Consider the following 13,624-nt stretch of genomic DNA (forward strand, 5'->3'; position numbering starts at 1 on the left):
TTTTGACTATAACAAATACTCAGATGAAACATATTGTGCTATTTATCACAGAACTCTTTGTGCCAAAGTTTAACAAGACTCTCTCCTCCTCAAAAGTGTCATGATCAAAGATATGATTAAGAGCCTCACATATAGCATATCGTTTGGTCATTGTACTGCCACAGAATGAATTGTGAGCAAGGCCTCAAAAAAGCTTTATATACCAGAGCTGCGAGAAAAGTTCCATATATTATTGAAACCATGTTGCGATTGTAAGTGAGAATGCCAACAGGTGTGGTTCCCGTGGGGGAAAGATTCTATTGGGGGAAGATTCCCGTGGGAGTTGCCATGGAAGCCAAGAAGAGTAGTGAGGTTGGGATGGGGTGTGTGTGTGTTCAAACACACATGCATGTGTGGGTCTGGGAGAGGAAGTGTGTCCATCCGATGAATGGGCATGTGCCTGAACTCAATTTAATTCACTAATTGTAATCTCACCCATTCATTTCTAATGTCTGGCCATTTTTGACCGGGAACACCACAGGTGTATAAAAGTTAAATAAACTCATCAAAAAAATCCCAAAATCATCAAAATGTATTTTGTGTGTTCAGATGCCCTGTGTGGACAAAGTCATGGATCCTTATGACAATCAGATTAAATGAACTACATTTTTCAGGGCGAGAACTTGTAAATTGGTCCAATTCGACCGGAACACAGCAGGAGGGTTAAAGTAATATCCTTTTATTTACGGAATATTTATGAATTCCCCTTTTCTCTGTCATGCCAATACCCTCTTCCTGTGTCCTGCTCCCTTGTCCACCGCTCCTCCACTCTCATCTACCCTCTACCCTCTTCCTGTGTCCTGCTCCCTTGTCCACCGCTCCTCCACTCTCATCTACCCTCTACCCTCTTCCTGTGTCCTGCTCCCTTCTCCACCGCTCCTCCACTCTCATCTACCCTCTACCCTCTTCCTGTGTCCTGCTCCCTTCTCCACCGCTCCTCCACTCTCATCTACCCTCTACCTGTGTCCTGCTCCCTTCTCCACCGCTCCTCCACTCTCATCTACCCTCTTCCTGTGTCCTGCTCCCTTCTCCACCGCTCCTCCACTCTCATCTACCCTCTACCCTCTTCCAGCCCATCCGTTGTTTTTACAGACATTGCCTCACAATTTGCTCCTTAAAGTGACCCCATCGTATCCTCTCCTATCTCTTCTCCCTCTCTCCCGGTCTCCCTACAGAATTCGCCGCCAACTGCACTCTGTCGAGTTGCCAGGACAACTGTTCGGTGACTCCGTCGGGCACTGCATGTTACTGTAAGAGTGGATATGAAATAGGGCTGGACGGCAAAACATGTAAAGGTGAGTTCCACCAACCGGAAAACCTTTAGCCTTCTAGACATTGTGACAACCTACAGCCTGCTATTGGCTTTATAAACAGTAGGCCTGGCATATACCTAATTTAACCTAATTGTAAAAGTCTAGTGGGCAATTATTCCTGGTCAAAGGAATTGTCCCATGTGTGACGTCTACTGTGTGTTGTGGCCAGATTTTGACGAGTGCAGTGTGTATGGGACCTGCAGCCAGTCCTGTACCAACACAGAGGGCTCGTACACCTGCAGCTGTGTGGAGGGCTACCTGCCTCAGCCCGACAACCGCTCCTGCAAGGCCAAAAATGGTAGGTATTAACCACCTGTCACCGCTACCACCACTCACCTCTTCTTTTTTTTCTTCTCAACGGCCCCCTCAATGCTTTCCAAGGGGCTATTTGATATAGTGAAAATATACTGTGCAGGATTCTTATTAGCTGTTGACCACTTTGTTGATCGCCTACCTTTACACACCACTCACTGTCCTCTCCTAGTACCAGTAGAAAGGAACTCGGTGCTGCTGATCGCCAACAGTCAGAACATCCAGGCCACGTCTCTGAGCGGCACCACGATCAGCCTGCTGTCCACCACCACCAAGCAGACCACTGCCATGGACTTCCTCTACGCCCAGGAGCAGGTCTGCTGGATCCACGTTGGCGACTCGTCGGCCTCCACCCACCTCAAGTGTGCCAAGATCCCCAACCTCAAGAGCTTCGCTGACGAGAGGGTCATCAACATCTCCCTCAGCCTGCACCGTGAGTACTGTAGTACAATATAATACAACACAATACATCAACATCTCCCTCAGCCTGCACCGTGAGTACTATAGTACAATATAATACAACACAATGCATCAACCTCTCCCTTAGCCTGCACCGTGAGTACTATAGTACAATATAATACAACACAATACATCAACATCTCCCTCAGCCTGCACCGTGAGTACTATAGTACAATATAATAAAACACAATACATCAACATCTCCCTCAGCCTGCACCGTGAGTACTGTAGTACAATATAATACAACACAATACATCAACATCTCCCTCAGCCTGCACCGTGAGTACTATAGTACAATATAATACAATACAATACATCAACATCTCCCTTAGCCTGCACCGTGAGTACTATAGTACAATATAATACAATACAATACATCAACATCTCCCTCAGCCTGCACCATGAGTACTATAGTACAATATAATACAACACAATACATCAACATCTCCCTCAGCCTGCACCGTGAGTACTATAGTACAATATAATACAACACAATACATCAACATCTCCCTCAGCCTACACCGTGAGTACTATAGTACAATATAATACAACACAATACATCAACATCTCCCTCAGCCTGCACCGTGAGTACACTGTAGAATAGTATGCTATACACTATAAAAGGTCACACTTTATTTGGATAGTCCCATATAGATGGCCATACTGTCTGTTGATAAGCAAATTGCTAAGGGTTAGGGTTAGGTTTAGAATAGGGTCCCGAGTGGCCTAGCGGTCTAAGGCACTGCATCACAGTGTCTAGAGGGGTCACTACAGCCCCTGGTTCGATCCTGGGCTGTATCACAACCGGCCGTGATCGGGAGTCCCATAGGGCGGCGCACAATTGGCCCAGCGTCGTCCGGGTTAGGGGAGGGTTTGGCCGGGGTAGGCCGTCATTGTAAGTAAGAATTTGTTCATAACTGACTTGTCCAGTTAAATAAAAACATTTACAAAAACAAGGGTTAAGGTTAGGGTTTGTGGATGGTTAGTTGAAATGTTGTTGACAGTTATTGAACATCTACTGAAAATCTACAGGGGACTATCCAAATAAAGTGTTACCCTATAAAATAGTACTCGACAATATCAACATCTGCATCACTATAGTATAGTACAATACAGTATAATACACCTCACTTTGCCTGCACTGTGAGTGCACTGTAGGAGAGTATGGTACAGTAAGATACAGTATAGTATTACTACATAACTATACAATAGTTTTTAGTACACTACATCGTCTCATACCACACTGCTCAAGGTGAGTAACAGTCAGATAATACACCATCAACAGCTACACCATCAAGTACATTAACATCTACACTGTGAAAACAGCAAACAGTTAGTACAATAGAGTACCCTCTGTTACAGCATGAAGAGTTGAGTGGAGTACACTGTTACAACACAGCATGCACATTACATCATAGCATCGACATCTCCCTCTGTTTGTCTACACCAGTCAACTCCAGTTGAATATGACACATACTGTGGCAGCTCTACACGTAGAGGAAGTGTTGTGTGTGTGTGTGCCTGCGTTTCGTGCGTGTGTTGGTGTGTTAACACTTTAGCCGGAGTTGTGTAACGGCCAGTTTGGAAAAATTCCGAAGTAATTTCTCTTCCAGTAAAAAAAAGCAAGAGGAAAAACCGAGCCTGTGGATCTAAGGGAAAACATGTGTGTATGAGCGTGTGTTTAGCTTATAGGTCCACCCCCCTCTCTCCCCCCGTCTCCCCTCCCTGTCCCATCTCCCCTCCCTCCACTCCCATCTTGCCTCCCTACCTCCCCCAGTTTACTGCACACTCATGGCCTGGTTCTAGAGGAGACTTTCCACTATGAAACCGAGTCAAAACAGCACCACATCCAGTACTGGTACCTACCTGTTTATTACAGGTCCCCTTGTGGACCACACTTGACAACATTACAGTTTTTAATGAGTATGATTCATTTACACACATTTCATATGTTCATAGTAGAAACGTATCAGCTCTTTCCCTCCCACACATACACACACACACACACACACACACACACACACACACACACACACACACACACACACACACACACACACACACACACACACACACACACACACACACACACACACACACACACATACATACACTGGTGGCCATAGCTGGTGTTCAGTGTGTCAGAACAGAGGTAGAGGGGGGTAAAACAAGCAGACCTCTACAGCTTTAATGCATCAATCTACAGAGACACACACACACTCTCTCTACTGCGTCAGTTTAGAGATACTTCACCCCTGACCCTTAAACCACTATCCCTCCCCTTTCCCTCCCCCTTCTCATCTCACCCCTTTCCTGTCTAATTGAGCAGTAGAGCCCTTCGGCTCGCCTGGCTGTGTATGTGTGCTGATTCTGAACCAAAGGAATGTGCAGGAAATTCCAACAGCTTCAGCTAGATTCTCCCCCTTTCTCTGCCTGACGTACGTGCGCACACACACACACACCACATGGACACATAGGCACACATAGACACACAGACACACACACACCCATGAAGCCACACACACACAAGCAACAAAGACACACACGCGGCTGCTCCACAGTGTGTTGTGTTGTGAAGTGCTGCCTTCCCTTGTCAGAGACGAGCGACAGGACCGGGGCTGTATTGCCGTGGCGAGGAAACAATAAATTGGCATTCCACTTCCTGCCACCATGTCACTTACTTCCTGTTTCCAGAGTTATCCTCCTAGCGTGTGTGTGTGAGAGAGAGAGAGGGAAGGCGTGAGGGAGAAAAACTAAACATATATAGCTCTTCTAAAACTGACTTTGGGGGATGTGTTGTTTGTCTGCCCCTTATTGCTGTTATTTTCACAGAAACCCTTGGAATAGAAGCTACGACGTTTAGCTAGTTATCCATCTACTATGGATGTTGCATATTATACATATTTTGTTTCTTTCTGTAAAATGTGAATCATTTATTTTATTTTCCTATCGGTTTATCAGATTGGAACCTTGACTGTGCACTGGAGTTGTTGTTGGTAATATGACACTGTCTGAGGAGAGTGTTTGTCAACGCTCCAGTGCTAGCTAGCCTAGCCCTCAGAGACTAAGCTAGGGAGAGTTGATCGTTTGCTGAGGCTCTTGGCGTGTGAGTGTGACAGCGAATGAACGGGCCTCGCTCGCTGAGTCGACGCGGCCGGTTTGAGCAGGCAGCCAATGGCAGTGGTCGTCACATAAGACATGAAGGGTTTGCGGTCGCAGTGATTCATGACCTCGGCATGCCACACAGATGAGCGGTCCAGATGTGTGTTCTCTCTCTCTCTCTCTGTCTCTCTGTCTCTCTGTCTCTCTGTCTCTCTGTCTCTCTGTCTCTCTGTCTCTCTGTCTCTCTGTCTCTCTGTCTCTCTGTCTCTCTGTCTCTCTGTCACTTTCTCTGTCTCTCTGTCTCTCTGTCTCTCTGTCTCTCTGTCTCTCTGTCACTTTCTCTGTCTGTGTATATATCTATCTTACCTACCTCCAATACTTACCAAAGTTGACTGGGGCAGCTCTAGCAGGGCAGAAATTTGACGAACTGACTTGTGGGAAAGGTGGCATCATATGACGATGCCACGTTGAAAGTCTTTGAGCTTTTTTTTAAGGCCCTTCTCCAACCATTGTTTGTCTATGGAGATTGCATGGCTGTGCTCTCGATTTTCTACACCTGTCAGCAACGGGTATAGATGAAATAGCCGTATCCACTCATTTGAAGCGGTGTCCGCAGTACTTGTGTATAAGTGTACGTGGTCCGCTGCAACTTTTCTTCACAATACAACAAACAGGCTCATTCTGTTCAGAACAACACAGAATGTCATCTTGTAGCTGTACATCAAACATAGTGATCATAAATGTTGACACTGTAAATTAGTTTTATGATTTGGAAATGTGAAGTGAACATTTGGACCTCCGGGTGTTTGGCTTGCTTGTGTGACATCAAAGCGGTATTTTATTATAATCCTCAATGTCTCATCTTTCAAAAATACTTAAAAGTCCTCTTAATTTACAGCAATTCCCACACTCAGAAAAAATATTTTCAAAAGTTACGCAATTAGCAGGAGGGATCGGGTCAACTTTTTGTTGCAAGCGGTGCGCAAGTTCAAAATGTTTGTCAGTCAAAACCCGTGAAGCGCAGAGCCAGAGCTCTGACGTCATGTGTGTGTGTGTATGTAGCATGTCACTGTACAACCACTGCATTCAGTTTAGGCGCTTATCGGTGTCCAAATCAGCCATTTTCAACCTGTTTACCGGTACAAGTGTAAAGGGCAACGTCTTTAACCCAAAATGTGAATAATCCACTGTTATTAACAATGTTTTATAAGCACGGAATAATCCCTTTTAAAAACAATCACACTTGCCTAACACTTTAGCCGAACAGACTGGTGATGGGTGGATTGTGGATGTGGGAATGTGCTTCCGCGTAAAGGAGCTAATTGGTCAAAGGCAGGCTCGTGCCTGGCAAAGCATTCTTTGCTCTAACCCCCTACCCAATCAGTGACCTGACCTCACTAAAGTACATCCCCAGGGAGGGAAGCTCCTCACAGACAGCCACACAGGGCCAGGGTAGGCCCCAGATTAGCCACTAACTAACACTGTGCCTGCCTACACAGCCATCAATGCACTGCCACCCCTACTGGGTGTTACAGTACTGGGAAGCCCTCATTAAAAGATAAAAATAAACAATGTCTAGGTTACTGGGACAGAGAGGCTGGGTGGAAATGAGTACGTTTAATGATGATCTTTAACAAGGGGATTTGAGTTAAGACCAGCATGTCTAGCTGTACACTAGCTTTAGTTGGGGGGGTGTTTTAAAAGATTAGTCTCCTCTTGACGGGAAAGAGTGTGGGATTTGTAATAACCTATACTAGGAGGCCCCAGTGTCTGAGCCATGTCTAGCTATGTAAAACCCAAATATCTGTATTTTAGTACATTGTATTGGATTAATTCTGCATGTCAGTGTGTGTGTGTGTGTGTGTGTGTGTGTACAGTCACCTATCCTAAGTACTGTAGGATGGAGCTGGCAATACGTAATAAACCTATCACAGTGTTACCAACTCTGTCAGCTAGCCTTATGTTAATGGTTGAATTGATTCTAAGGCTAGTTTGATTAGCTTGAGAGTTTTAAGGATTTCCTTGGTAAAGCAGCAGTCAGGGGGTTATGGTGAAGTTATGGGGAAGGGGGTTTACAGGGCCTACTAGCTGCTCTCTGCTGCGCTGTGCTTAGTCCAGACGTTTCTGCTGGAAATGAGCGACCAGCACGTTTTAGACCATCGCTCCACATTCAACAAGATGTTCTTTATATATATATACAGTGGGGCAAAAAAGTATTTAGTCATGGCCCCATTCATTCTGTCCTTTACACGGATCAGTCGTCCTGGTCCCTTTGCAGAAAAACAGCCCCAAAGCATGATGTTTCCACCCCCATGCTTCACAGTAGGTATGGTGTTCTTTGGATGCAACTCAGCATTCTTTGTCCTCCAAACACGACGAGTTGAGTTTTTACCAAAAAATTATATTTTGGTTTCAACTGACCATATGACATTCTCCCAATCTTCTTCTGGATCATCCAAATGCTCTCTAGCAAACTTCAGACGGGCCTGGACCTGTACTGGCTTAAGCAGGGGGACACGTCTGGCATTGCAGGATTTGAGTCCCTGGCGGCATAGTGTGTTACTGATGGTAGGCTTTGTTACTTTGGTCCCAGCTCTCTGCAGGTCATTCACTAGGTCCCCCCGTGTGGTTCTGGGATTTTTGCTCACCGTTCTTGTGATCATTTTGACCCCACGGGGTGAGATCTTGCGTGGAGCCCCAGATCGAGGGAGATTATCAGTGGTCTTGTATGTCTTTCATATCCTAATAATTGCTCCCACAGTTGATTTCTTCAAACCAAGCTGCTTACCTATTGCAGATTCAGTCTTCCCAGCCTGGTGCAGGTCTACAGTTTTGTTTCTGGTGTCCTTTGACAGCTCTTTGGTCTTGGCCATAGTGGAGTTTGGAGTGTGACTGTTTGAGGTTGTGGACAGGTGTCTTTTATACTGATAACAAGTTCAAACAGGTGCCATTAATACAGGTAACGAGTGGAGGACAGAGGAGCCTCTTAAAGAAGAAGTTACAGGTCTGTGAGAGCCAGAAATCTTGATTGTTTGTAGGTGACCAAATAATTTATTTTCCACCATAATTTGCAAATAAATTCATAAAAAATCCTACAATGGGGCTGCAGGGTAGCCTAGTGGTTAGAGCGTTGGACTAGTAACCGAAAGGTTGCAAGTTCAAATCCCCGAGCTGACAAGGTACAAATCTGTCGTTCTGCCCCTGAACAGGCAGTTAACCCACTGTTCCTAGGCCGTCATTGAAAATAAGAATTTGTTCTTAACTGACTTTCCTAGTTAAATATAAAAAAAAAAGGTAAATTTGTAAGTCGCTCTGGATAAGAGCGTCTGCTAAATGACTTAAATGTAAATGTAATGTGATTTTCTGGATTTTATTTTCTCATTTTGTCTGTCATAGTTGAAGTGTACCTACGATGAAAATTACAGGCCTCTCTCATCTTTTTAAGTGGGAGAACTTGCACAATTGGTGGCTGACTAAATACTTTTTTGCCCCACTGTATACTTATATATACTCTCTGTGTGTCTCGCTCGCTCTCTTTCTGTTCTCAATCCCTCAGCCCCCCCCCCCCCCCCCCCCCGTCCCATCTAATCACTCCATCAACTATTTTGAAATGATTGGCATTGCTCTGTCTTTTTTTCTCTCCCTCCTCCTCTTGTTCAGTTCTTCTTGTCCCTCTGACTGTGCGTGCCCCTTGCTGGTCTTAACCAGTACCACGTTTAGGAGTAGCGTGTTCTTTTCTCCCTTCTCCTTTGGCCCTCTTTTTTTGTGCGAGTTTCCCTTCTTATCGTGTGATGCGTTCTCCAGATGGTGTTTAAGACTGGAGTGTTTTGAATGCAGGAGATTGGCTTTGGGGATAGGGAGGTGGATGTGAGGAGGGAGGGGGAGAAAGTTAGATGCACAAATATCATACTGCCCCAAAAATGCTAACTTCCCCTGTTATTGTAATGGTAAGAGGTTAGCATGTCTTGGGGGTGTAAAATTTGTAACTTTCTCACTCATCATTAATCACGATTCATTCAGGACTGTCTGTGATCATGGTAGCATCCACATTAATGTAGAAGTGTTTAGAATCATATTATATTCTTATTTTGAAACAAGTGACTCCAAAATACATTATTTACCATTGAATTTCTATTGAGCACAAAATAATCTGAAACACAACCAAAACAAACAGAAAATGCATCCAAGTTTGTAGAGTCACAAGCTTGATATAATCATTGCGTGCTAGGAATTTGTGACCAAATACTAAACTTTTGACTACTTTTATACACATAAGTGAATTTGTCCCAATACTTTTGGTCCCCTAAAATGGGGGACTATATACAATAAAAATGCTCTAATTTCTAAACTGTTCATCCGATAAGGATAATAATACCCTCAGATTAAAGCGGACAGTCTGCAATTTAACCTCATAGTCATTGTATAATTTCAAACCCAAAGTGCTGGAGACAAAACAGAAAAAAATTGTCACTGTCCCAATACTTTTGGAGCTCACTGTAGATGTGGCTCTGATTAGTCCAATAGCAAGTGCAGGTTAGAAATACGCCCTCACAAATTCCCTGTATATAAGTCTAGTCCTCTCTCTCTGATTGAGGTGCAGAGGGCTGAGCAGAGTAAACAACCTATTTGGAGGAGAGAAAAAAAGGAAAAAGGCACTGTGGTCTGTTTTTTCAATTATGTTGTGTTGTTTTTATAGTGCAATTTTGGTCAGACAGAAGTGCAGTAAATGAATGCAGACTGTTTTTCCTCTCTTCTAGGGAAGGAAACACGGGATGGGGGAGGGATGGGATGATGATGCATGGAGGAAGAAGAGAGAAGTGGGAGTAGAGTGGGAGGGAGCGAGTGAGCAAGGAAGGTGGAAAAAAGTATTTGGCTTCCCAGTCAGAGTTTCTGTTTTGTCAGTTCCAATGACAGGCAATGGACTTCTACTATTTTGTTTTTAGCTGTTGAGCACACTGTTAGGGTGTTTCTCAACCCTCCTCCACCGCACTCCATTCTTCCTCCACTCCTCCTCTTCCTCTTTTCTCTTTTGTTTTAGCCATGGCTTAATCAACGTAGTTTGGCCTGGCGGCCAGCTGGGAGTGTTTAAGCGTGGTTCCATGTTAAAATAAAAAGCACCATGGGGAATATGACCCCTGATTCCCGTAAACCTCCTCCTCTCCTCTCCTCTCCTACTGGCACAATAAAGGTATTTAAAAAAACAAAAAATCTCCTCCTCTAAGCCAGCTGCTGCTGCAGAATACATTTTCCTAATGGAAACCATAAAATCTCTCTCCCTCTCCCCCCTTTGTCAATTAAAAATATATATTTTTCTTAAGTGCAAAAATGTCATCCATTTTGCCTGCCCTCTCCATTCAATCACATTGAAAAATTGTGGTATGTATATTTAACAATGAAACCTCCCTTTGAATTCCATTTAGATTTATTGGCCATGAGCTGGTAAGCTTTCACTAGACACACTGTTATTGCCCTCTTAGACCATGGAATTTGCCTCATCATCCTACTCTTTCCTCTTTTAGAGAAAACTATCCCCTTGACCCTCCTAAATCAACACCGTGCCACCAGACGTGTGTGTGTGTGAGAGAGAGACCGTGTGTGTGAGAGGGAGAGAGACCGTGTGTGTGTGAGGGAGAGAGACCGTGTGTGTGTGTGAGAGAGAGACCGTGTGTGTGTGAGAGAGAGACCGTGTGTGTGTGAGAGAGAGACCGTGTGTGTGAGAGGGAGAGAGACCGTGTGTGTGAGAGGGAGAGAGACCGTGTGTGTGAGAGGGAGAGAGACCGTGTGTGTGTGTGAGAGAGAGACCGTGTGTGTGAGAGAGAGAGACCGTGTGTGTGAGAGGGAGAGAGACCGTGTGTGTGAGAGGGAGAGAGACCGTGTGTGTGAGAGGGAGAGAGACCGTGTGTGTGAGAGGGAGAGAGACCGTGTGTGTGAGAGGGAGAGAGACCGTGTGTGTGAGAGGGAGAGAGACCGTGTGTGTGAGAGGGAGAGAGACCGTGTGTGTGAGAGAGAGAGAGACCGTGTGTGTGAGAGAGAGAGAGACCGTGTGTGTGAGAGAGAGAGAGACCGTGTGTGTGAGAGAGAGAGAGACCGTGTGTGTGAGAGGGAGAGAGATTGAAAGAGAGAGTGTTTGTAGGTTGAGTTTTGGGGTATCTGCTCAATAAAATACACCTTGTGGGAGGCCCCCTGCCTCAGAGAGACACACACACACACACACATACTTTAAACCCAGTTATAATATTACAATTTTAGGGGACTGTATCGCTGTGTTCCCCAGTGTCTCATCTCTCCTTTTCCTTCAACGCTGACAATGGGGCTCTTTCTGTAAGTCTGGCAAACACTCAGTCTGTGTGTGTGTGTGTGTGTGTGTGTGTGTGTGTGTGTGTGTGTGTGTGTGTGTGTGTGTGTGTGTGTGTGTGTGTGTGTGTGTGTGTGTGTGTGTGTGTGTGTGTGTGTGTGTGTGTGTGTGTGTGTTGCTCTATCTCTCTCCTCTGCCCTCTGTGTATGTGCTGTATTCGGCACTGTTTGGGTGGAGCAGGGCATTTCCCTTCAAGTCTCAGTGGGGTGGGGCATAACATGTGTGTGTGTGCGTCAGACTCGGGTTCAAATACTATTTGACATCTTTCAAATACTATATTTGCTTTAGTCTGGACAGTGCCAGGTGGACAGGGTTTTCACTTCTTTCTATTCATATTATTGTAACAGGCAAGCTCAATCAAGCACATATAGTAGTATTTGAACTCAGGTCTGGCCTGTGTGTTTGTCCAGGTCTTTGAAGTTCTTGGAGGGGTGGGGCTGAGTCTTTCCTCAGGCCATGGGAAAATCTACCAGTCTTAATGGGAGATTAAACAGTACCATTTCTAGCACTCTAACAACCACATTCTCACTCTCCTCTTCCAGCTGGAACAACCATATTCAGAAGAACCATAACACAACCACTGGATAACTAACTAATAGCGAACGCAGCCACAGTGAAGCAGGGGCAAGGCTTGATTCTGTTATAATTGGTATAATAGTACTGGAGTGGCGGGATAGAAGTTGCCCCGTAACCCCAGATCTAGGATCAGATATTCCAATCCTAAGCCAAACCATCAGCAGGTTTTAGAAAGAATCGGACTCTGTATCAGTGGTTCGGGGCAACTTCTACGTACTGTTGGTGGACTTGGGAAGAAGGGGAGTAAGAGAGAGTGAGTCTGTCTGTGAATGACAGGAACATTGCTTAGAGGAAGTCCAATTTGTCAATGTCACGGTCATCTCTTTTGACATTCAGGGAAATTGCAAAGAATAACCCGAATTACAGAGGCTGCCAGGCTTTCTAGGCAACCGACCTGCGTGAGTCTGTGTGTGTGTGTATGCGTGCGCCTGAATGCTTGTGTGTCTGTTGCTGTGTGTCATTCTGTAAGTGAGTGTCAAGGCTTTCTGCCACGCTGCATGTTATATTATAGCTTAATATGTATCCCTCTTCCATCTTATGAGTTAGACTTTACACCACTCTGCTGCACATACAGTATGTAGAGGACACACACACACACACACACACACACACACACACACACACACACACACACACACACACACACACACACACACACACACACACTACGGTGCCAGGTTAATTAATGTGCTGTAGATTTAGAAACATCAGCAATGAGTGCATCATGGAATGTTTACATAGCTAGCAGTGAGACAGAGACAGACAGAAAGCCAGGCATAGCAGGACAGTTAGATATGGTTATAGTCACTGGGACTATAAAGTCATGATGGAGCTCCCTACCATTACCTCATTGTCTCACTCCACCATTTCCTTTACCACAATACTAAACAGTACGGTACATTAGATCATACAGTGTGCAGGTGCCCACATAGACCAAGCCTGAGAGAGAGAACAGGTCAATGAAGATGTATCAGTCGACATGTAAAGTATTTTCTTTGTTTCTAATTTTTTATGTCTCCTCTTTTCCGTCTATTTTAATTTTCTCCCTCCCTTTTCCTTTCTCTTTCTTGCCCCCCTTCCTCTTCTCTCTCTGTATATCCCCTACTCCCTCCCTCTTTCCACTCATCTCTCTCCATTTCTCTCTCTCTTTCTCTCTCTGCTGTCCAGATGTGGAGCAGATGGCTATTGACTGGCTGACAGGAAACTTCTACTTTGTGGATGACGTGGACGACCGGATCTTTGTGTGTGACAAGGACGGTCAGACGTGTGTCACCCTGCTGGACCAGGAGCTGTACAACCCCAAGGGCATCGCCCTGGACCCCACTATGGGGTAAGGACACACGCACAGTCACACACATTCACACTTCAAACGTGCACACACACATATGCATAGGCTGCCTGCACACACACACACACACACACACACACACACACACACACACACACACACACACACACACACACACAC

At 45.1% G+C, this 13,624-nt stretch overlaps 1 protein-coding gene across 7 annotated transcripts in view; it reads left to right on the forward strand.

Moving 5' to 3' along the window:
* The window catches only part of LOC129846683 (low-density lipoprotein receptor-related protein 1-like), a 168,011-nt gene that overhangs the window by 72,099 nt on the left and 82,288 nt on the right, over window positions 1-13,624 (forward strand). For all 7 annotated transcript variants that reach the window (XM_055914578.1, XM_055914580.1, XM_055914582.1 and 4 more), the window contains exons 4-7: window positions 1,215-1,334; window positions 1,522-1,650; window positions 1,837-2,097; window positions 13,324-13,486. In XM_055914578.1, coding sequence (XP_055770553.1) covers window positions 1,215-1,334; window positions 1,522-1,650; window positions 1,837-2,097; window positions 13,324-13,486 — 673 coding nt within the window. The remainder of the gene's footprint in view (window positions 1-1,214; window positions 1,335-1,521; window positions 1,651-1,836; window positions 2,098-13,323; window positions 13,487-13,624) is intronic.

The sequence above is a fragment of the Salvelinus fontinalis genome, chromosome 3, assembly GCF_029448725.1.
Source record: "Salvelinus fontinalis isolate EN_2023a chromosome 3, ASM2944872v1, whole genome shotgun sequence".
NCBI lineage: Eukaryota > Metazoa > Chordata > Actinopteri > Salmoniformes > Salmonidae > Salvelinus > Salvelinus fontinalis.